Genomic DNA, 18,629 nt, shown 5'->3' on the forward strand with positions numbered 1-18,629 from the left:
GAAACTTGAAGTATTCAAGCTACATGGCCACCAGGAATTGAAATTCCCAAAAATTTCCTTACAAATGGTAAAAAATTGAATACTGTATACGCTATATATTTCGCGTGGGTTTTATTTTCGCGAATTTCGCGAGTCGGGAGCTATTCGCGAAATTAACAACACGCGAAAATATTACCTTCCAAAATGAATCCCTTGCCTTGACGATACGAACATTTTACGGCTTACCGAACAGACCATACTGGCTAAGCTTGTTTACGTACATATAGCATGTCCACGTTTCACTACTAGTAATAAGAAGTATACACAGCCCAGTCGCTGTGGTAGCATTCGTTGCTAGTAAGTTGAAAATTCACACTTTCTTTGCCACTTCATATTTTCCCTGGTCCCCCAATCGCGAATTTAACCACTCGCGAAAATGTGTGACATCGGCAATTCGCGAAAATTTATGTACGCGAAAATTATAGCGTATACAGTAGATGGTTTTAACCTATTTTGAGGATGCCGAGTCAGAGTCTGCTTGAAGCAACTCTGGCATCTCTGAGAATTTTGAGATATGGCCACCAAAATGGCCACCAAAAATTGAAGTTTTGATATAAATATTTCCTTGTGAATGGTGAAAAATTTGAAAACAAATTCATGGTTTTACCCTATATTGATGGTGCTGAATGTGAATCTAGTAGATGCAACATCTGCATCCTTGAAGGTTTAGAGATAATGAAGATTTTTCGTAGCCGTTTTGGTGGCCATTTTGAATATCTCAATTAACTGTCAAGGATGCAAGAGTTGCAGCAGGTCCCAATTCAGCACCCTTGAAATGGGGTTGAACCATCAATTGCATTTTTCTTAATTTATAAGGGGAAAAAAATCAATATTTCAAATTTTGGCAGCCATGCTGGATATCTCAAAATCTTCAAGAGTGCAAGGGTTACAATAAGCACCCACATTTGGACTCAGCACCCTCATCAAATCTTTTACATTTTTGACCATTTGTAAGGAAGTAAATATATGGGAATTTCAAATTTTGTTGGCCATCTTGAATACCTCAAATTCCTCAAGGATGCAAAAGTTGCATCATTCAGATTTGGATTCCGTACCACTTAGACAAGGAAAGATAAGAATTCACATTTTGGCAGCCAGTTCGGCAGCCATTTTGGCAACCATCTTGGATATCTCAAAACTCTTTGCTGCATCAAGATTCTGATTCAGCATTAAAAAAAAAAAAAAAAAAAAAAAAAAATGTTGGGCAGACAGTAAAACAAGGTTTCGCCTCTGGCACCCAGACTCCTAAGTTTTTAATATGTGGGAAGACAAAGTTTTTGCTAGGGAAAACATTCATACCACCACATCATTATCAGTGCAAATGTATTTTTGTGCTTCATGTAACAGTGTGTGTTGTAGTATATATGAGGTATGGTTATAATGATATTAATGATATTAAAGGATGATGTTAGTAAAGAAATATGAAAAAGTGGCAATAACACTAGTATTCAACGATACTGATGATTATATTTTGATCTTTCTCTTGGCAAGGCTGCTATGGTATTTCATAGAACACTGAATTTGGAAGTCAACACCAATTTGAGCAGATAAGTAATAGGACTTTGTAAATGGTTTGGTAATGTTTATGAGCCTTTTGAGCTCTTCTGACTTAGTGCAAAAACGAAAATGACATGGATGAAATGTTAAAACATGTACAAAAATACTCTCATTCCCAAAGTTACCAACAACAGAAGAAACTATAATAATGGGAAAATAGAATCATATTACTTGTAGAGATAAACATAAAATAGAAAGGATAGATAGATAGGGGAATGGGAGAGAGAGAGAGAAGAGGTGATAGGAGATATATATAGAAAGGACAATAGATAGAATGATAGATAGATAGACAGATAGAGAGATAAATAGATAGATAAATAGGTAGATAGATAGATAGATAGATCCTATATAAGAATAGAGAGATTTAGAATAATAGATATAAGAATAGAGAGATTTAGAATAAACCTGAATAAACATAAAAGACATCTGAGGAACAATCATGTTATTGGAGATATCAGCCTCATTCAATTTTTGTGTTCTACGGCACTCTCTTCTTTTCACCCATGTGTCAGTGTTCCACCTGATTGGTGCTGTCTTTTAATACAGACAACTAACTACATGCCCTACTGTCTACAGAAGATATCATTGGTGGTTTTAAAGGGTGTGTACAGTTCTGGTCGAGGTGAGGATTTAGCTTTTAACGTTTTGCGAGATATTCAGAAACCGCTGTATGAGATGTCAAAGAGCATGCAATTCTAAGGGGTATCAAAAGTTTATTTGATGAAAATCGGTTTTGAAATGACTGAGATATCCAAAAACAAGGTGAAACAAAGAGATCCTAATAAAAAAGGCGTGGCCTGTCGCCTTTTATTATTATCACTTTTTTGGATATCTCAGCCATTTGAAAACCAATTTTCATCAAATAGACGTTGAATACTTCTTTAAATTACATGCTCTTTCATATTTCATAGGATGTTTCTCATTATCTCACTAAGAAATGTTCAAAACATGAACCCCTATCTCAACTAGTACTGTACAATTCCTTTAAGCAATGGTTTTAGGGATGGGTATAAACAGTCACACATAATTGAACATGCACTCTATAGGATTCATCACTGCTGTATTGACCTGTATTGAACTGACAAACATATCTGTGCTGTATAGTGCTCACCTTGATCTAATTCTTCTATAATATGGCCGCCTTACCATAAAAGTGTCGGAATCCCTTCCCCACCAAAAAAAAAAAAAGAAGAAAAGAATAGAGGTCAAAGTCTTAATTTGATCTCAAAGTGCTTCTATCATAGTGCATGTTTGTGTGTGTTTTTTTTTTTTTTTTTTTTTTTTTTTTTTTTTTTTTACTGTAGTATACATCATGTGCAAATAATGGTTGATCTTTTTTTTTTTTTGTCAGGGATAAAATGAATTAAGAGGTTTGAATTTAATTGCTGTCAGCAATACAAAATACAAAATATAACTTATTTGTATTTTCCCGTATGTATACATGATTCATCTCTATTAGTTTGTTGTATATTGTTAATCCTTCGCACTTTGTACTGTATACATGCTTATGATGGATTTTCTGACTTACCTTGTGTTATGTTTTGTTGGAAAGAAAATGAGAATGAAATAAATGAATGGAAATTGAAATTGAAATTGAAACGAAAGATTTGAATGTCTGGTATGTATATATGCTACACATGAAAAAGATGTGTGTGCCTGTCTGAAAAATCTGCAGGCAGTGTTAAGGCATGAAAGTTGCATTTTATGAGAGAAGTCTCTTGCAAATCCTGAGGCTTGGAATTTTTTTTTTTTTTTTTTTTTTTTTTACTTAAGCCTTTCTGCCGTCCTTTTGTGTAAATGAACAACAGGGATTGCTGCTTTTAAGGTCCATTTCACTTGTACTACAGAGATGCCGTCTGCTTATCCAAACACGCGATTCTGTGGAGATATTCATGCTAGTCAGCCCAGTCAAAACAGATTTCTGTAGGAAGAACTACACCTATTCAAGCCGCAGACATATAGAGCTGATGCCAGTCTTTGTAATCAGTGGTACCTCTTTAGCAACCCGACATGGTTATTTCAGACAAACTTGTAAACATTATGCTTTACACTTACTTGGGGGGGGGGGGGGGGGCAGGGAGAGAAATTCAGAAGCTTTTTGATATGAATAGATCTTTATGTGCCTAAACAGATCAGATCAATCTAACATATTTTCAGTCCAAACAAAATTGTCAAAATATTATAAGATGTGTCATGTTATTGCATCAAAAATGGCAAAATGATTCAAAGTTCAATTCAAAGTTCAATTCCAGTAGCAGATTGGGGGGGGGGGGGGTGCACCAGGCGCGCACCCCCTTTTATTGATTTCTTTAACAAAAGAAATAAAAAGAAAAGGGGGGCATGGGCCTCCCTTTAATTTTTGTAAAGGTGCCCCCTCTTTATGCAATTCCTGGATCTCTCCCCGAATTCAAAGTGCAATGCAAAGACAATGAAGGAGAAACAACATAGATTTTACTGCGGCTATTGTTGAACTTGAAAAAAAGAAAGTGGTAGGAGTGAGATATTTATGTATACCCTAAATATTCAAACATAGTTCGATTTGGTAACACAAGTATACCAACATGTTTCTTCACTTTGGAATATGCATGTTCAGTGTGCATGTTGATGATCATTTTGTGTGACTGTGTTTTTTTTTTAATATATCTCTTCTTCCCTATGTCAGTCATCAGCAACTCGCTCCCCAATTGGTTTCCCATGACTACACTCTAGTGAATACACCTGTGTGTTTTACCAAATTGCTGGAATGTCAAAGAGTGGTTCATTCATGGCAAATACCCATTCAGAATATCTTTATGGCTGAGGTTATCACTACAAATTTATTGTAAGCCAACTGCATTCATAACTTTAAAGAGAATTGCACTTGTATAGCATGGAAAAATGCTTTGTAATCATATGCAAATTCCCTTTCTCCCCCCCCCCAAAAAAAAAAGAGAGAAAAAGAATATATTCAAAGCTGACTATTCTGACAGCATTTTTCACAGACCCAAAATGTTGAACTTTTATCTTCATCTTGGATGATATTCAAATGTTTGAAAGAGTTACTATATTAAAGGTTTATGACATTTTTCTAGTTAGCTATTGGTTTGGATATCACATGTAACATTGTAGCATGGATAGTTGCTGATGAAATAAGTCCCTTTGCAATAACATATAAGTCATTATATTATGTATAAGCAGTTTCATTGCTTTTTGATGCCCCTTAAAGAGGAATGATACCCATGTGTGGATTGAGTGATACAGTAACTGCAAGACAAAGATATGAATAAAAAGTTAAGTGTTGTCTTCTCACAACAATGGAAATACTGAATCTTTATAACTTTTGAACGGATCGTCCATGTTTCCTCAAACTTCACTGATTTGTTCTTCTGATATTACTGCATTCATGCAATCCATACAGTGTGTTGGGTGTCATTCCCCTTAAAGGTAGGGAATCCCATTTGCATGCCTTAAATGAAGAGTTGTATAAATACAGTGGTATGTTGAAGAGAGTATCATTTTAGAAACTCCCATAAAGTATTGAAAGTGGAAGGTAACATTTAGTACATTTTTATTGACCGTTAGATTTTGAATTGAATTTTTTTCGGGGCTCACCGTAAATTCCAGTACATTACTAGGCTACCTTTGCAGACCCATGCACTGCATGTGTGTCCATCATGTATATTTTGTGAAGAAAGTTCATCAAAACTTACAAACATTTCTATATACATTCTTGCCACATACTCTATATGTTATTACATCAGCTCTTATACTTTTAGATTTGTGTTTATAGATAAAAAAAAATACAGAAGACTGCAACAAAAAGGCTTAAGTGTGGCTGACACACAGAACTACTGAGTAGTTGAGTTTTGTGCATTATTCAAATTGTAGATAACTGTTGACTTCCAAATTTCTCAGCAGTGGCCTAAACAAGTCCCCTGAGGTTCATATTTAATGTTTTGCTGCATTTTGGGAGGTCTGTAAAAGGTATTCCCTACCTTTAAATGATGTACTCCTAATGAAAACCCACATACTGACGTCAGCTCTCTGAACCATGACAGCCTACGTCACACAATGCTTTGGACAAGGAGGAATAATCCTACTCTTGCCAGGTTGAAGTCATGACATTGAACAAAGATAGTTTTTGTAGATAACAATTGTTTCTGCACCTCTTAGGGTGTGAAGTGAGTTGTTGGTTGACCTTTTTAGAAGATTTTCTTTGTTATAGTAGACAATAGGAAAGTCTACACTGGAGAAATATGTAGCTATGATACATTGTCACAGCCCTATATATTTCAAAAACTTTTGGGAGGAGTACAGATAGGGAGAATGTTAACGTGTCATTGACAGAGATCATTTGATGGACATTGCTTTTCATAAGTGAGAACTTTCTGTGAAAGTCTAATGTGTTTACTTTAGACATATTCATTTTGCATAAACCCGTTGACGATGAGTCGCAAGTATAATCGATCAGGCAGCTGTGTATGGGAAATGCGTGCTGTATCAAAATCAAACTTTCCTCAACGGGTTAAATGTTACAGGGATTTGGAGTTCAGGTCACACACTTTTAGTCAGTTCACTTCCAAATACGATATGTATGTGATATCCACCAAAAATCTGACACACCCTTGCACACAGGGCAATCCACCTGTTCATACGCAGTGAGGGCAATAATGAGTTTTCTGGGGGATCTGAAGTATAGCGTGATTTATCAAACAAAACAGACTAAAAAAAAAATGAGATGTTTGTTCTCAGTGCATTATATGTTTGGAACAAAGCATTCCTCCATTTTATGTGTGATTAGTGAATTAGTGGATCAAGATAATAATTGATTTTAAAAGTAAATAGGCTGTTTGTTGTTTTGCATGAACATGTGTATCTTTAGTTTTACCAATGAGTGAGTGCAACTAATTGAATTGTCATAGTTGGTTGCTTCAGAAAGCTTTGAAATCAGTAGGGCCTAGTAGACAGCTGGCTTTCATACCATAAAAAATGCAAATAGGATAGAAACAGACCACTGAACTGTGGCCTAACAAATTCTTATCCATTGTAAATGACACACCTTGCTTGTGGTACATTTCTGTCCCTGAAATTTTTGTGTTATAGCAAAATCAGGATTTATTGTCCATGAAAATAACCAGCAGAGAGAAGACATAATTGATACTTGTATTACATTTTTTTTTTTTTAAATTTAATGTGCAAAGAGTAATGAACAATTTGAAGAGATGTATTGTGACTCCAAATGATTGCGGTAAGATGGAAGAAAGAGAAATGCTTAAGGGGAAAATGCAAGGTGCAAAAATGTTATACATAAAAATGTCAAAGATATATTAACTACTTTCAAGAGATGAAAACATCAGACATAGAAATGTCAGTGATTAATTATTTCCTTGCACAAATGTTATGGGTAAAAATGCCAGAAGCTGAAACCAAGTGCAAAGGCAAAAATATCAGTCATACATTATGCAGAGCTAAACTATTCCACAGGGGAAAATGCAAGGGGCAAAAATGTTATACATAAAAATGTCAAAGATATATTAACTACTTTCAAGAGATGAAAACATCAGACATAGAAATGTCAGTGATTAATTATTTCCTTGCACAAATGTTATGGGTAAAAATGCCAGAGGCTGAAACCAAGTGCAAAGGCAAAAATATCAGTCATACATTATGCAGAGCTAAACTATTCCACAATGTTGATGGAGCTAAGGAAGTGCAGAAGAAAATATATGGTAATTGGTATTTAGCATTTAGTGCATGAGGAATATTTGATAGCATGAACATTTTTGTGAATTTTTACTTCTTACTTTCACAAAACTTATAACACATTAATCATGTATCATATGTCTTGGTATTCCCATTGTAGGCAAAACTATTTCTGTTAGTGCTACTCTCTATCAATTTTATGTTATGTGTGAAAAGCAAATTTTTTCTTAAAATTGCTTTAAGTGACTTTTGCAGCCATATCTGATGTTTGTACTCAGGTATGCTGTTCTGTAATTTTGATTGTCTTTTATAATGGAATATAAATCAAATAATAATATCATTATATTTGTCCATTTAAGCTGATAATGCACCCAAATGTTTCATTTATTTTCTACTACTTCAGTGCTAAAGAAACATTACACAGGTGATGACAGACAGCCTCCAGTCTATTCGTTGTTTGACAAGTCAAAGTTAATCGAGGTGGATCCTCAAATCTCCGCAAAGGAAGTTGTAGCCATTCCATTACCCCTCCCCTCAAACAAACCAAACTGATAACCAGCCATGCATCACTCACGGGGACATCGGATGAGGAATACCTACACCTACGGCTCTACAGGTGGTGATGTGTTGTATGCCACAGGGGATGATGGTTACCATACCAACTCGACGGAGGGCTACCACACCATGCCCAATTACAGTAGCAACAGCAGCAGCAGCAGTCGCAGCAGCTCAAGCAGTCGCTACGGCAACAAGCACTCAATGAACAGGACTTCTTATTCCAATCATGTTGGTCATACAATAGAGTCAAACAGCAGTAGGAGAGGAAGGATGGGAGGTGTAGGAGGAGGAGGTGGAGGAGGTGGAGGAGGAGGAGGAGAAGGAAAAGGAGGGAGTCTCTATCACCAGCACCACAATGGTTACCAGGGCAACCACATCAACAGAAACTACGCAACCAAGGAAACGCAGAGGAGATACCAAACCTGGCATGGCAATGGAAGACACTCGGATGGTATTCTATCTTTCATTGGCCAGTTATTGCTTTGCTCCCTTTTCAGTTGCTTTGCAGTTTTAACTCCGGCACTAACATCACGACTGAAATCTATGTATATGTATATGAACAGTTGCTTTCACACTAATATCTGTCTTCTTTTAAATCTGTTTTTTTTTTTTTTTTTGTGCAGATTGATGTGATTGTGATTGTAAACAAATGAATGCATCTGCATGTTTTATTGGTGTTTTTCTATAACCTGGTACATACATGTATGCAATGATGACAGCATCAATGATGTGTTCTGTTTATTGATGGTTCAAATTGTCATATGCCATCGACCTCTTGCACAAATGCTAATCTATATAGTCAATGCACTAACTCAATGATTTTCTTTCTCACATTTATTCTATAAGTTGTAACCTTTTGCCTTGATTTGATTCACTCTACGTGTTTGCGATTTTTATGTTGATGATTCACTGATGATTATTTTGCTTGGGCGCCACCAGGCAGGACGTGTAAGACAATTTTGCATGGAGTTCACTGAATTTGCTTGGCATGAAGCTGTTGAGATACTAGAGTTCCTGTGACTTTTTTGTATTGTGTATGCAATACCAATTTCCATTCCATTCATGTGTGCCTATAAGAGGAGGATACTTAGGTAGAATGTTGTTCATTCAATGAATGGCAAATGGCAATAAAGCTCAAGCAAGTTAAGAAATATAAAACCACACTGCAAAATATGTGGCATATAATATCCTGTCACATGTCTGTTCTTAAATATTCTCTATTTATATCTATAGATATGCTTTTCCAAACAAATAATTGATAGCAGAATGTGTAAATCTGTGTTAGCAATCATTCATGAATACTCAGTCCACATTTGAAGGGAAATTACATCTTCGAAAATAAAGACAAAAGACAAAAGCAAAGTAAAAGTTTGTATGTCTGTAGTGGTCATGCATGTGAGTGATCAATTCTACACCAACACCTTTATTATTTGGTCTACTTAACAGGACTCGACACTGATACTTTTCTCTGGTGTCCTGTTTGGACCACTAAAATCATAAAATTTGAAATTTGGGTGACCCACAACAAAATGAAACATAGCACTTCTTTTTGTAATTGTAGTTGCTTGTTCAGTCCACCAAAAGATATCCTTTTTGGAAACTTGGTGGCCCAACATCAATTTTTAGTAGCCCCATGCCAAGATGCTACTACTTATATTGAGACATACCTGCTTTATGCTACAACGTAACAACCTGCATTTTTGTTGCTGTAGAGCCTTTGCAATTATTGTTTAAGTTTTACTTCAGTTGCTTTTGACACACCATCAGTAGCAATTAACCTGTGTTTTATATTTTTTTCTTTGTTTTTAGCAATATGGTATTTTATGTCCCTTTGCCCTTTGTTCACATGGCTTTATTCTTCAGACCTGAAACTATTTACTTGTTTATTGTATACACTACTTTCCATCACTTGTACTACTTATATTCATTTGATACTTTTCTCCTTTTTTGGCAACCAATTATTGTTTTATACTCAATTAATATAATATTTTCAGAAAGGTATACATTGATTTTTTCTCTTTTTATGTCACAGTAGATTATGTCTCACTATGATGTATATTTGCATGAAGTCTGAGAATAAGGCTTGCTGAAAAGTAGGCATATCTAAAAGCAATGATTTCATTCAGTATTTCGCACAGAGATGCAGGTTGAAAAAAAAAACAACAAACCAAACACCGAACACTTCTTTATGAAACTTTGGAATTATTTTCTGAAGTTGCATATGTGATTGAGAAAAATATGATCTAACAATTCACAGTTCATACTTTTGTACATTCACATTTAAAAGCACACTGGTTCTGTTCTATACTTGAACCTCTTGTAAATTATATCAAGTGTATTTTGCTGCAAGTTCCCTTTGCCTCTGTAAAATGGAAATCTTGACATGAAATTTACACAATATGTGTTGTTAAAGAGAGATAGAGATTCATAGGGTTAGAACTGGCTTGGCAAATGATTTTAAATCTGTTGGCTTTTGAATTGTCAGTTCTTATTAATTTGTTTATTTATTTCAACATATTTTGACAGGATAACATGATTAGCAAGATAATGCTGTTTTACGTCAAGGTCCTGTACAATCTGGGTTTGTAGATATAAAATCCCATTTTGTGATTATACAAAACAAACAAAGTTTGAAGGATGGATGACAAACAATCCCGCCCATTAAACTCGACGATAACTGCCATTGCTGCACGTACAATAAGCATGACTACATGTCCTTCTCATCATTTGAACATTGATAGAACATTGAGATAGAACACACCGCTTTATGATGCATGTATTTTGATTGTAGCTGTGTCAATATTAATATATCTCCTTTTTAAGGTGTGTGGCTACAACTAGTCACCCCCAGAAATAAAAACATAACAAAACAAAACAAGTAAACTAATATTGTAATTGATAAAAGACACTACAGGACTTTGTGGCTAGAAGTTGAAAATGTCTCAAAGTCATGGTGCCCCCCCCCCCCTTTACCAAGAGCTTTGCCTTTGTGCCTTTATAATGCTAGGTACATGTATGTACTGTATTATCAGTTGAAATAGAACAAACACTGAGGAATGTTCACCTACATAGATGGAAGTATATTCACAACCAAGTATTATTATTTTAGCACAGCTAAGCACAGCTAAGTTTACTCTTATAACATGAGCTGTATTTTTATACACACACATGCATACACACACAGAGGCACACATGCAATCACAAACACAATGTTTTCATCTTTAAAGAATTGTCATATAAGAAAAAAAACCCTTGTCATCATCAACTCCAAAGTTTCTACCTCCTGCTGAATTCTTTCAGAAGTACAACAACAGCAGAAAAAAAATGTAGTGAAACATGGTCAAAAAGGTTCCCTCTTGAATATAAAATGTACATTCCATTGAAAATTTTGGACTGTTCTGTCTGTTTATCAAATCCTTAAGGCTTTATACTGGACTGTGCTGTCTATTCCAAGCTCTATCTGCTTTCTATACTTCTGTTACAGTGTTATGCTTGTACATTAGATTTGATATTGCATCCCCAAGACACCAGATACCAAAATGTTTTGTTATCATTACCTCTGACTGATTATCAGTTCTTTAGAATTCCAGTTGCAAAAAATAAAGAAAGGAAAAATGCATGCATTTGGGTACCTCTTGGAAAGAGGTCAGAATGGTAGCTATAGTCAAGGCTGCAAACTCTGTGCAACAATAGAACACTGCTGTACCCCATGGCAAAATATTTTCCCAGTTACAATGGAACAGAGGCGTTCAGAAATATTGAGTTCTGTTGTTGCCTGGTTTCCACTGGAATTGACCTTGTTCACATTGTAGAATCCCACACAAGCATAGAGTACGCAGCATCCACTGATAGATACGGCTTGCACAAACATATGTCTCTCCTCTGAAACATAGGGTTTACATTTCAGAGGATTTGATTTTTTATTGCATTTGAAGGTTTTTCATTGACTATTTGTCAGTTTCATGGCATTTATAGATGATTCATTAAAATGCTTTGGTGTATTTTTTTTTCTATTCAAGAAATTTCACATACAAATGTAATTCTTTCAAGTCATAATTCCACATTATTTTGCATATCAATAGTGTTATGATGACATTCTTATCGTTAATAGTATTAGTGCCATTGGTTTTATTGTCATCATCACTTTTTTTTTTTTTTTTTACATATTTAGCACTATTTTTAACAACAGTAAACCTTTGGTTCCTTTTTCTGACATGCTTGTTAAATTACAGATCAGCAGTTGTGATCTGACAAATTTCATATGTAGAAGGAGGCAAATTGAAGAAAACTCACACCTCAACCTTCACCCCTCTTCTTAAAGGGGATGGCTGGTAACCGATCAGTGGGAATCAGTGGGAATGCTGAGGGGTGATTGTTCCAATCCTTGTGGGATTCATTTAAGAGTACATTATATATCTATTGTTGTGTGAAAATTATTTGCTTCAGAACGGTCTCATATTCAAGTAATGTGCAGATTAATGCCCCGTCACTGACCAGGCACGCTAACCTGGAAACATTAAACTGCACATTACTTGAATACGAGACCATCTGAAGCAAATAATTTTCACACAACAATAGATATATAATATACTCTTAAATGAATCCCACAAGGATTGGAACAATCATCCTCCAGCATTCTCACTGATTCCCACTGATCAGTTACTAGCCGTCCCCTTTAACTAATAATCTCTTGCCTTCATTAATGCCTTGTCCACCATGGTCTACTTAACATAATAAATGTCAGAATTTTGGAGCTTGAGTATTTGTTCCAAGTTCATTGTGTCACTGCTGGCAACCAGGGATAGCCTGGTGGTAGTATATCACTGCCCGGAAAGCAGTGGATGACAGGTTCAAGTACCATGGTTCCTTTCTTTTGACATGTTTGTTAAATTACAGATCAGCACTTGCAATCTTACAAATTTCATTTGTAGAGGGAGACAAATTGAAGAAAAGTCGCATCTCAGGAAACCTGTTAATCAGACTGCCTAAACACCAACAACCACATACATCAGAAATCACATAACACAATATAGGGCCTACTTATACTATTATTCATAGAGAGAGTTAATTTTCATTTAAAAACAGAAATCCTGACCTTAGGTGAATGTGTCAAACCATGACTTTTACTAGATGCCTTGAAGACCAATGCTAAAAGGCAAATATTGATAGTTGCAATGTTTTACCAAATATACACATTCATAGCCAAAACTTCACTATCATTTTATTTCATGTTATTACCTTTCTCATATCTTGTGAAAGATAACAGCGAGTACATTCGTTCAGTTGTTTCTGATTATGGATCACACTTTGCTCCAGATAGGTCCATAAACACTAGGGCTTTACAATTTCAATGCATATAGATATAACATAAGCAACTTTTTTTTTTTTTTTAAACAATAGACAAGTAGCTGGGGGATGTGGGTCAGAATTCATATTTGCATGAATAGATTAGTCCTACAAATCAAGAACAGGCCCATGTAAACTTTGGATTGAATGTTCCAAACCTCACAAAGGGGCAGGCTGACAGGTTTATCAAAATGTGGTAATACCAAACTAACACATGCACAGCTAAAATACATGGCAGGGTTTTCCTGCCCAGCTTCCATAACCACTAATAATGAGACTACTAACAGAATTTTTTCTTCATAAGTAACAAGAATGATTAGTTCATTTTGTGTTTCTTTTCCAGGTTTCTTTCTGTACACATTAACAGTCAAGAAGTTGCAGTATATGAAATAACATATTGCATGATTGTATTCAAATTCTGCCTACATTCCACAGCAAGTGAAAGAACATATTAATATATATATTTCTAACTGAACGTTCTTTGTTTTTAGCAGAACTTATTATTACTATGGGAGTCCTTTCAAATTCTTTCTTTTCCCACTTTGCACAGATTTATCAATCTAACTCAGAAGATTTTGGGAATACAATATGATATCCATATAATTTAGCCACACCACATCACAACAGTATTTGTTTGAGTTACATACATTATTTCACCTGAGTAGATCAGTATCTGACTTGCCTTAAAGAAAAAAAACAACAACAAATGTTTTATGGGGGTGAGAGGATATACAGTGCAAATGACATACATTACTTGGCAAGTTTTTGAGACAAGTGCATTTTCACATAAAGACTAAATAATTGTTCTAATTATATTTAAACATTGTGTGAAAAGTATATATTTACACAGTGTGGAATCAATAGAGGGAATTTCTTCAAATGAGGCAAATGCTCTTATACATTCCTTCTGTGATCTCTGCCTCCTTGTGATCTTGCAGGAATCGAAGCTGGTCGCAAAGTCAGCGTTGAGCCGCTCCTCAAGGCATCGGAACTCAGCCACCCAGACGTTGATGAACTGAACGTCATGGCATACGCTGCCGGATTCCACAAGGCCAAGCCTGTGTCGGAGACCTTCAAGACCAGCTTTGGGGCAGAAACGTATGCGGCAAAGACCCCAACAGATTGGGGGCAGTGTGCCAAGATTGACCTGAGCAGATCTTCAGGGCTCGACAAGACTCCTGGCGGTGATGTACATGGTGCCAGGGCAGACGAACAGGTTAGTATAGTGTTCAGGATTGTTGGTATTTGACTCAGTATTTGCACTATTGGTGGTCGTCTTAACATTTATACTTGGAGTCCAAAATCTTTTTCATGAATGGCAGATTAGTTATGGTTAAGTAGAAGTGGAATATTAGAAAAGAAAGTGATAGTGCATTTGATATTCAATTTTGTGGTGATATTCATTGACATATGATTTGATTAGTTATTAATATAAGATGAAATTAACAAAATGCCTATCATGCACATCAAGAATTAGAATTGATTTCATGTTTTGCTCAAAACTGCCATGGTAATAAGAAGCAACTCATGATCATTAAGCCTATTTTCACAGCGTGTAGGGTCTTTGTCATCAACTTTGTCCATCAAATTTCTCCATCAAAAGTTTGACTAGAAAGAATGTTTTTCTTGACAAATTCTATATGACACCAGTATCCCCGCCATGAGTTTGTCCATGTGACTTTTAGGAAATAACAAGGGCTTCTATTTTTCCTGTCTCACGCAGGTGACAATCCATGTTCGAGTGCTGGATCAGCAGGTTTCTGTAGAAGACATCTCAGCCCAGATCGAGTCCCCTGGTAGTCCTGTTCCAATCAGTCTCAAGGCTCTGAGTACGGAGCTCGTTGAGGTCCAGTTTGTCCCCATGGACCAGGGCATGCATAAGGTAGGACCGAGTCTTTCTCGAGGCCTTTGTTTTAAAGGGATCGTACGTAGTTTTGGTTGAGAACTAATTTCAGGTTTCTAACATATTTTGGTGAGGTAATGAGAAACCGCTTATGAAATATGAAAGAGCATGTAATTCCATGAGGAATTCATCATTTATTTGACATCTTTGATGAAAATTGGTTTTTAAATGGCTGAGATATCCAAAACAGAGCGATTCTAATAAAATATGGGACCCACCTTTTATTACGAACGCTTTGTTCTACTTTGTTTTTGGATGTCTCAGTCATTTCAAACCCGTTTTTACATCAAATAAACTTTGAATTCCTCTTAAAATGGTATGCTCTGTACTATTTCATAAAAGTTTATTATTGGTATCTCGCAAAAAGTTAAAAGCCCAATTCTCATCTCCACCAATACTGTACTATACCTTTAAAGCAGGCACGAATGACTTTAATTTGCTTTGTTGGAGATACAGATTGATAATCAGATATAAATCTATGCATGACATGTAGTATGTATAGGGAATGTGACTGTGGGTATGACTGTGCAAAAAAGTGACCAGAGTGTCATCCAAAATATAATGGTCATTGTTGTCACTCATATGATGAGCGTAAATTGCCCTTTTGGTCTAGTTTCCAGAGTTTCTTGAGAGCTGGCAGTACCCAGAATATGAGAAATAATATTATTGCCCGTGGCCGAGATAATTTCATTCTTTATTGTGCCATCCAAAATATTTCAAAGATGCATGGACTATAGACCTCCCCTATGTATCAGGGTGGATCAGCTGATCATTAATTGCTTATTATAATGGGTATACATATTGTGCAATAACTTGATTTTCTCATGTGTAAAGTTAAGTGGGTGATCGGGCTGTGCATCAACGCAAGGCCGAGCACACATGTGCATGACCCCTCTGAACTTAGTCACATAGTTTGAATTCCTTTAATTGTTCTATAGGGCCTACAATGCAGAAACAAAATTAATCCAGCATGCCATCAAAGATGGCACTATAGGTATGGTAAATTGCAATATCTGTATGTGTGTTTGTATGTGTTCTTGTAAACAGCTTCAGTTGGGTGCATTGGCAAGTTTCCTCTGGGCAACCGGGGTTATATTTCACAGTAATTAAAACAAAAAGGCACCGTCATAAGGCCTCAGGAGTGCCCTGGGGTATAGAATGCACCTGTCCCTATTATGCAGATTTAATGCCTGCATATAAGCAAATAGTACTGGTATTTCATATCATTCAAATGGGGAAATTCTAAAATTTTTTACAACCTGAATTTCAGTATCATATAACTTGAGATGGCCTTCCATTTCAATTGGTGCTACCCGGTAGTCAATTTATCCCAATACAGAAAAATATATTTTTCAGAAACAATCCTTATGGAGTATGCCTGGTTACCTTGAGCAAAATCATCTCACCTAATCCGTGCTTAAACTCTCTTATGAAAAATAACTTTTTTGTTGTGTGTTTTTTAACAAAGTCTGACTAAAGTCTGTGTTCAAATCATGTATTTCATATGACAGGTGTCTGTGAGGTGTCGGGGTGAGATGGTTAGGGGAAGTCCCATCAGGCTTGCTGTGGAAAAGGACATGTCATCCTACCCTCGAAACGTCAAGGTTGGAGGAACTTCTGCAGCAGTTCTCCTGGGAGAAGAACTCAATTTCCAGGGTATTTTTACTTTTCCATGGTTTCCTCCTCATATCGTATGAAATGCAGCTTTTGCATATAAATAATGTACGTTATAATCAGAAATATTGGAATTTGAGCGAACGGCCTTATTTGCGATGTGAAACTTTGTGAATTGCCACTGGCGTTCAATGCATTGTGTGAATAGACAAACACTTTTGTATGCATTTTACTTTTACAAATCTTGGCTTATGAAATTCCCCATGAAAATGTCTGATTTTACAGGAGTACATCTTTTGCAAATAGATAAAATGCCCATTTTGCTGATTGACTGTAATTACTTATTGTTTCATGTACCTTAGTTCTAGCAGTGTATGCATCCTCTCTCAGCTTTATTCATTGCAGTCTCGACAAATACACAGTATTTGAAGTGGTTGGTCTGAGTGTGATTGACCAATGAGATTACAGAATTCACAATCACTAAAAGATAAACAAGTGTATCATGTTCAGTAATCACAAAGATAAGCCGCTAAAATTGAGAATGAATGATATCATGATTTTAAATTGCTTCTATACCTGTGGTCAGAAACAGGATACTTAAGTCATTTCTCAACTTCTTGCCAGTAAATCTGCATATAGGTGAGATGGTACAGTGTACTCCCATTATAACGAAGTCCTGGGGACTGGCAGTTTCCTTTTGTTATATCGAAATTTCGTTATAACTAAACAAACAATAAAAATACATAGAACAGATGATGTTGCAACCTGAATTTTTACTTCCTTGTAACCGGAATTTCGTTATAGCCGTGTTCATCATAATGGGAGTGCACTGTATATGTAATTTCTATAATCCTTTCGTAAGTGCCCTAATTTCCTAATTTTCTTCTTGTAGGAGTTCTAACTATCTTCACAACGTAAAGAACAAATAAAACAATGAAGTTTCATTTCTCATCTTCTTTGGAATCTATATATTTACTTGAGAGAAGATGCTCCTGTTCATTTGTGTTCTTGTCCTGTTGTCTTTAATATGTGTATCTATATTCAGTGGATGCCCAGGAGGCTGGACAGGGTGACATCAGTGTCAACATCAGTAACGGTCACGTCAACCTCCCTGTCCGCATCACTAGGGAGGGGCGTGTCTTCACCATCCACACCAGGGCCAAGGAGGTCGGTCTCTATGTGGTGGACATCCAATGGAATGGGCAGTCAATCACAGGTAGGAATCAAAGGACTCTTAAAATCCCTGGATGAGAAATGTTGACCTAATCATCTTATTCTTATACATAATATTGTATCTATGATCAGGGGAATGCTGAAGTCAGTAGTTTTGGCAATGAACCAATAGAGTACGATAGGTTGTATCCATAATCAAGTGTAACTGTTAAAATGTAGTCGATTCATATATATCAGTGTAGATACAAGTAGAATAGTACTTTATGAAACACCCGGAAGCATACTTAAAAAGTGTCTGTTTCTCAATAGGCTATTACAATGCATCATATCTCGTGCATATGATTATAGTTCCACTCAATTCAAGTTAATGAGTAGTATATCATTAATAGATATGAATAAATGTTTCTGTTTACTTTAGAAATACTCGTGCACAGGCGGAAATGATACAATTCAAACTGAGTGTGCTGTACCTCTATGATACTTTGGTCTTGGAAATTTACTAAAGTGCTAAAAAGTAATCATTTCCTTATTTGTAATCACTTCAATTTTCGCAGATGACCCCATGAAAATATCAGTTCAGGATCCATCCAAGTGTCGGGCAGTTGGAGAGGGACTGTCCAGGGCAAGAGAAGACACTCCAGCCATGTTCACAGTGGACCCCACTGCAGCTGGTCCCGGTCAGCCCAGAGTCCAGGTGGAAGGTATGGACACACAGTATTAATGTCCTGTCATTTTTCTGACCATTGGTGTGCACAAG

The 18,629-nt window shown here is 36.1% G+C and overlaps 1 protein-coding gene across 1 annotated transcript in view; it reads left to right on the forward strand.

The window, feature by feature from the left end:
- Window positions 1-18,629, forward strand: part of LOC140244272 (filamin-A-like) — a 64,430-nt gene that overhangs the window by 36,463 nt on the left and 9,338 nt on the right. Inside the window, exons 5-9 of the mRNA XM_072323915.1 lie at window positions 14,121-14,398; window positions 14,906-15,064; window positions 16,597-16,741; window positions 17,745-17,915; window positions 18,427-18,573. Coding sequence (XP_072180016.1) covers window positions 14,121-14,398; window positions 14,906-15,064; window positions 16,597-16,741; window positions 17,745-17,915; window positions 18,427-18,573 — 900 coding nt within the window. The remainder of the gene's footprint in view (window positions 1-14,120; window positions 14,399-14,905; window positions 15,065-16,596; window positions 16,742-17,744; window positions 17,916-18,426; window positions 18,574-18,629) is intronic.

The sequence above is a fragment of the Diadema setosum genome, chromosome 21 (assembly GCF_964275005.1).
Source record: "Diadema setosum chromosome 21, eeDiaSeto1, whole genome shotgun sequence".
Classification (NCBI taxonomy): domain Eukaryota; kingdom Metazoa; phylum Echinodermata; class Echinoidea; order Diadematoida; family Diadematidae; genus Diadema; species Diadema setosum.